General features: G+C 35.1%; 1 protein-coding gene across 2 annotated transcripts; it reads left to right on the forward strand.

Annotated features, from left to right (window-relative positions):
* The first annotated feature begins 934 nt into the window (after positions 1-934).
* On the forward strand, positions 935-4,439 carry LOC130972978 (MDIS1-interacting receptor like kinase 2-like). 2 transcript variants are annotated; one of them, XM_057897337.1, is made up of 3 exons: positions 935-1,247; positions 2,217-3,818; positions 3,905-4,438. In XM_057897337.1, the coding sequence occupies exons 1-3, from the start codon at positions 995-997 to the stop codon at positions 4,288-4,290; spliced, it is 2,241 nt and encodes a 746-aa protein (XP_057753320.1). In that variant the 5' UTR covers positions 935-994; the 3' UTR covers positions 4,291-4,438. The 2 variants fall into 2 exon arrangements, with proteins under 2 accessions (XP_057753320.1, XP_057753319.1); XM_057897336.1 differs by having other exon boundaries at positions 935-3,818; positions 3,905-4,439.
* Positions 4,440-6,347: the final 1,908 nt, after the last annotated feature.

Consider the following 6,347-nt stretch of genomic DNA (forward strand, 5'->3'; position numbering starts at 1 on the left):
AGAATGAAACAAATCTGTAGAGTGAGATTGAATTAAAATAGTAATTAATCATCAGTGTGACTCTGTAGAGTGAATCCAACCTTGGGCTTAATACTTTAATTAGCTGCTCTTATTAAACAAAAATCTTTAGGTCTTTGTTTAGTACTTGGTTGTTGTTTTTTTTTTCCTTTTTTTTGACAATGACCAAAAAATAAAATAAAAAAGTCATCAGTCATTTTTAATTAACTAAAAGATTATGTAAAAAGAATGAAACACAAATCTGTATACCAAGAGTCATCGATAATAATATTACGCGAGAGTGACCATGTGGGTCCTACATTCATATACCGTGGGCTGTTGGTCAGAGAAGTTCATCCAACAACCACCACGCAAAACACCCTCAAAAATATAAAAAGAAAAAACCGTGAAGATTGAAATAAGGTAAATAATATGGTATCTAAAAAATAATAATGTCTACTTATTAAAAAAAATTAAAAATTAATATTTAATTTAAAAAATATAAAAATAAATAATTTAAAAAAAATAAAAATTTATTATAAAAAATAAATTAAATAAATTTCAAATAATAAATTATAGACACCATAAAATTAGCGTTCAAATAATTTTCGGTTACTCAAAAGTCCACACACGACACACCTGCATGCTCTGGTTACTGTTGTTATTTTAAACTAACTAGAACATTCTTCTCGTACTCTTATGATGGAATTTTAATTTAAATGCTTAAAATAATAGAAAAATTGCTCATATAAAAATCTCTTTACAGGTGTGAAACCATATTAAATTATACCATAAATAAAAAGAATCTTGTACTTATATCTGTTTTATTTTTATAATACAATAATGCACATGTCAAAAACAATGTATATAAAATATAAATAAGTGCACGACCCGCATTTATACATGTATTGATATCATTTTCTAAAGTGCACAGAACTGCTCAATCATCACCTGCCACAACATACCATCCAATAATTCAGACACAAAAGGTTGAACTATGTCGAGAAAAATTCTCTTAATATTCCTCTTCTATGTCCTTGTGAAACTCTCTTGTGTGGCTTTAGCTGCAAGTGATTCGAAGAATGAAGAAGCAAATGCACTCTTGAAGTGGAAGGCCACTCTTGATAACAAAAGCCAACTTATCTTGTCATCTTGGAACAACGGCACAAGTCCATGCAGATGGAGAGGAATTCAGTGTGACAAATCAAAGTCAATCACAACTATGAACATTGAAAATTTTGGACTCAAAGGTACACTCCACACTCTCACCTTCTCTTCATTCCCAAACCTCCTCAGCATAAACATATACAACAACTTGTTCCATGGAACCATTCCCCCACAGATTGCTAACTTGTCCAGAGTTAATCAATTGAACTTGTCCAAAAATTTCTTTGAAGGTTCCATTCCTAAAGAGATCTTCACCTTGACAAGTCTCCACGGGCTTGATCTTTTCGAATGCCATCTAAGTGGCCAAATCCCTGAGTCTATAGGAAATTTGGCCAACTTAACATATCTAGATTTTGGAAACAACAATCTTTCTGGCCACATTCCAACTGGGATTGGCAAATTGGTTAACCTTGAGTATCTTTCTTTCATAGATAATTATCATCTTTCTGGTTCCATTCCAGCGGAAATAGGAATGATGACAAACCTTCATACGATTGATTTCTCAAGCAACACTCTCTCTGGGGCTATCCCTCCTACCATTGGTAACTTGAGCAATTTGCAACAATTATACCTTTCTAATAACACACTCTCTGGGTCAATTCCACCCTCCATCTGGAACATGTCTAACTTGACCTTGTTATATCTTAATAGCAATAACCTTTCTGGATCCATCCCTGCTTCCATAGAAAACTTAGCCAACTTAGATTCCCTTGCACTTGATAACAATCACTTTTCTGGATCCATTCCTTCCACATTGGGAAACTTGACAAAGCTCTTCCAATTATACCTCGGCTTTAATAATTTTTCTGGACCAATTCCTGCCTCTATAGGTAATCTGGTCAATTTGAATTACTTGAGCTTCCATACAAACAACCTCTCTGGAACTGTCCCTGAAACAATTGGAAACCTGAAAGGCCTCAATATGCTAGAATTGGCCACCAACAAGTTTAATGGCACCCTTCCACAGGGCATTAATAACTTGACAAGTTTGAACACCCTTTCCGTGTCCAATAACAATTTCATTGGCCATTTGCCAACTCAAATCTGCTCAGGTGGAACACTCTCATACTTCAATGCTGAGAACAACCATTTTACTGGATCTGTGCCAAGAAGCTTGAAGAGTTGCTCTAACATTGCTAGACTCACATTACAGGGAAACCAGTTGGAAGGTGACATTGCAGAAATTTTCGGCATATATCCGAATTCAGTACATATTGATCTGAGTGATAACAAGTTTTATGGTCAGATTTCACCAAACTGGGGAAAGAGCCATAACCTTCAGAATTTGTACATGTCCAACAACAATATTTCTGGTGCTATACCACCACAAATTGTTGAGGCTACTAATCTGGGTAGGCTTCACCTTTCTTCAAACCAACTGAATGGAAAGATTCCAAAGGAACTAGGGAATATGAAAAACTTGTTTGAACTCAGTATCAGTAACAATCATCTCTCAGGAAGCATTCCACCAGAAATAGGATCATTGAAGAATCTGACATTCTTGCGCCTAGCAGGAAATGAGTTGAGTGGCAACATACCAAGAGAAGTTATGCAGTTACCCAAATTGATTGAATTGAACTTGAGCATCAACAGATTAGAGGGAAGCATCCCCTCTGGCATTGCCTCATTGAAGCCTCTCTCTTCTCTTGATCTTAGCAACAATTTGTTGAATGGAACAATACCAAGGTGGCTTGGAGATCTGACGCAATTGAACTTCTTGAACCTCTCCCACAATGATCTCTCTGGCAATATTCCATCCAGTTTTGATGGCATGTCAGCCTTGATTTCAGTCAACATATCACACAACCAGTTAGAAGGGCCACTTCCAAACAATCAAGCTTTTCTTAATGCTTCAATTTGGTCCTTGGAAAGTAACAGAGGCTTGTGTGCTAACAATGTCACCGGCTTGGAGCGATGCACAAAGAAGCATAGCCAGAAGATGGTATTGTCTCTTATCTTTGGAGCACTTGCTCTAGCACTTTGTGTGGTAGGTGTTTCAATGTATATTCTTTGCAGACGAGGCAGAAAGAGAGAAGATGAAGTTAAAGAAGTGCAATCAGAAGAGCACTTTTGCATATGGAGCCATGATGGGAAAATGGCATTTGAAACAATCATTGAAGCTACCAATAATTTTGATGACAAATATCTCATTGGAATTGGAGGGCAAGGATCTATTTACAAGGCTGAGTTGCCTTCAGGTATGGTTGTTGCTGTGAAGAAGCTTCATGAGAAGACTACTATTGGAGAGGAGACATTCGATTTGAAAGCATTTGAGAATGAAATCAAAGCATTGACAGAAATGAAGCACCGCAACATCATAAAGCTATATGGGTTTTGCCAACATTCACGGTTCTCATTTCTGGTTTATAAGTACTTGGAAGGTGGAAGCTTGGATCAAGTGCTAAGAGATGAAGCGAAAGCAAGTAAATTTGATTGGGGAAAGAGGGTGAATGTGATTAAAGGAGTTGCTAATGCTCTATCATATATGCATCATGATTGCTTACCTCCTATAGTTCATCGCGACATATCGAGCAAGAATGTCCTTTTGGATTCAGAATATGAATCTCATGTCTCTGATTTTGGGACAGCTAAGTTTCTTAAGCCAGGTTCAAGTTGGACAACACTTGTAGTCACCTATGGATACGGAGCTCCTGGTAAGTCCATTTTCCCTTGCTTTCTATACCAAGAATGATCCATGTATTTCTTTATGCATAACTTGAAATTTTCAATTTGGTTATAGAGCTAGCTCAGACTATGGAAGTGACAGAGAAAAGTGATGTATATAGCTTTGGAGTGCTTTGTTTGGAGATCCTCATGGGAAAGCATCCAGGAGATTTGATCAACTCATTGTTGTCGCCGACAACAGCATCAATAACATACAATTTGTTATTGGTTGATGTCATGGATCAGAGGCCACCCCATCCTAAGAATTCAATTGTTGCGGAAATCATGTGGATCACAAAGTGGGCACTTGAATGCTTGAGACAAAGTCCACAATCACGACCAAGCATGCATCAGATTTCTAAAGAGCTTATGATGGGAAAGTCACCTTTAGCTAATCACCAGTTTCCTATGATCAGAATTGGGCAACTCATTGAAGAAGGATCGGGGAGTGCACTTACGTGATTGCTTCATTATGATCTAATGATTCATACTTCATATATATAGAGTCCACCTGTGTATTAATTCTTAAGCTTGTTTACTTTGACAGCGTGTGTACCATTTATATATATATGTCCGAGTAAAAAGTTAATTTCTTTGGTTATGTTTTGTGCCAATCTATTACAAAAGGAGATAAGCTTGTTGAGTCAGAATGCATGAATAGAAGTAGAGTAATCTCACTGTTAATGTTTCATTAAAGAGCAGATAATAAAGAAGAAAAAATGATCTATTGATGAACTTGATTCTTAATTTGGGTCAGAAGGAAGGATAAGACTATAAACTAGAGAATAAAAGTGAACTCAATTTTCAATTTTTCCTAGTTACCCTGTTTGGTTGATTTTCAGTTTTCGTTTTTGTGTGCCTCTGCCTGTATTGGTTCACACGGAACATCCACAACCAATACGCTAACTAGTTCTTTTCCTAACTTGTTGGTCTAGAAAAGGGGAGGATTGAACCCTTGAATTTGATATCTGTCTATCTATCTATTTATCAGAACATCCACCTTATATAAAAACCGGTAAACTACCAAAAATAATTTTATCGTTAAAAAAAATATTTGTAAATTTTGTTATTGACAAAAAATATAATTAAAAAAATTAAAAAACGTGACAAAAATGTTCCATCATACATGACTTGTTTCATACTTTTATTTTTTGTCACATATAAATATTTTTGTCAGTATTAAAATCATGCAGAATATATTTTTTGTGGTTTATCCTATAAAAATAAGTAAATATTTTATATTTAAACTAATACAATCGAATTAAGAAAAGACCTTAAATAATATATCTAAGGAAGAAATTAATGTCATATTGTTACAATAATCTTTCTTGTTTTCTGCTATTATGTTATTACGATGTCGGTATTAGATGTGAAGCAATATATCTCATCATTCTACACAGAAAATGAGGTTGAATTCCTAGTAAGCAAGATGATAGAAACAAAATCCAAACTGTATGTGGTGCTAGGAGATCGCGGACCCAGGCCATCACTACTGATTCTCATCATTATTTCATATTATATCCATGAATGATTGCTAAAGACAACAACTTTCAAACATGTTGAGGAATATAATTGTTCACTTTATGTTAATAATGACTTGTTTCTACTTTCTATAAATGAATGGTACTTTTGGCAATGTTATATTATATAATTTTGTGTGGAAAGTAAAGAAAAAAAGTGTATCCTTCTAGAGATTCCAATATGTGACAACATGGCTACTGGCTATAATTAGAGGTGGCAATGGGTAGGATAGGGTAGGGTTTGAACCCAACCCTAACCCTATCCGCGGGTTGGGTTTTTAACTAATACTCAACCCTATCCTACTCGCGGGTTGAGAAATACCCAACCCTAACCCTATCCGCGTTCAACCTGCGGGTATCCGATCCTACCCGCGGGTTGACAAAAAGAAACATTATAATGACACAAATATCTTATAAATAACACAAGTATCATTGGTTCAGTGGTTAGGAACCTTTTGGACATGCTTAAGATACTGCCAGGCCTAGCTATAATTGCAATAACCATCACTACATATTTCGTTACTTAAGTGCATTAACAAATACGTATAACCTCTCCATAACATTTTGGAAAAAAAAAATACCGAAAAGAAGAAGACAGGAGACCGAAAAGATTATTCTAATGGCAAATTTTCTAGTGTCTTTCAGTTTGGTGTCCAATTTATTTTTTATAGTAATTATTAAATATTTAAAAATTATTTATTTTTTATATTTCTTAAATTAAATATTAATTATTATTTTTTATTATCTATTCTAAAACCAAACGCTTCAAGTAAACTATTATTAATTAGTTGACTGATATTGGTAGGAATTGATCATGGGTAGAGTAGAGTAGGATTTGAATCCAACCCTAATCCTACTCGTAGGTTGAGATTTTTATATAAACTCAACTCTACTCTATTTGCGGGTTAAGAATATCCCAACCCTAATCCTACTCGTTCTTAACTCACGGGTACCCGATCCTACCCGCGGGTTACAAAAAATATACGACATTATTATATA

This window comes from Arachis stenosperma, chromosome 4 (genome assembly GCF_014773155.1).
Source record: "Arachis stenosperma cultivar V10309 chromosome 4, arast.V10309.gnm1.PFL2, whole genome shotgun sequence".
In the NCBI taxonomy this organism is placed as follows: domain Eukaryota; kingdom Viridiplantae; phylum Streptophyta; class Magnoliopsida; order Fabales; family Fabaceae; genus Arachis; species Arachis stenosperma.

What these genes read in the sequence shown, in the direction of transcription:
- LOC130972978 (XM_057897336.1), top strand. Translation starts at nt 995, where the DNA reads ATGTCGAGAAAAATTCTCTTAATATTCCTCTTCTATGTCCTTGTGAAA. An exon ending in CTATGGATACGGAGCTCCTG is followed by an intron (nt 3,819 to 3,904) that starts GTAAGTCCATTT and finishes ATTTGGTTATAG; the next exon opens with AGCTAGCTCAGACTATGGAA.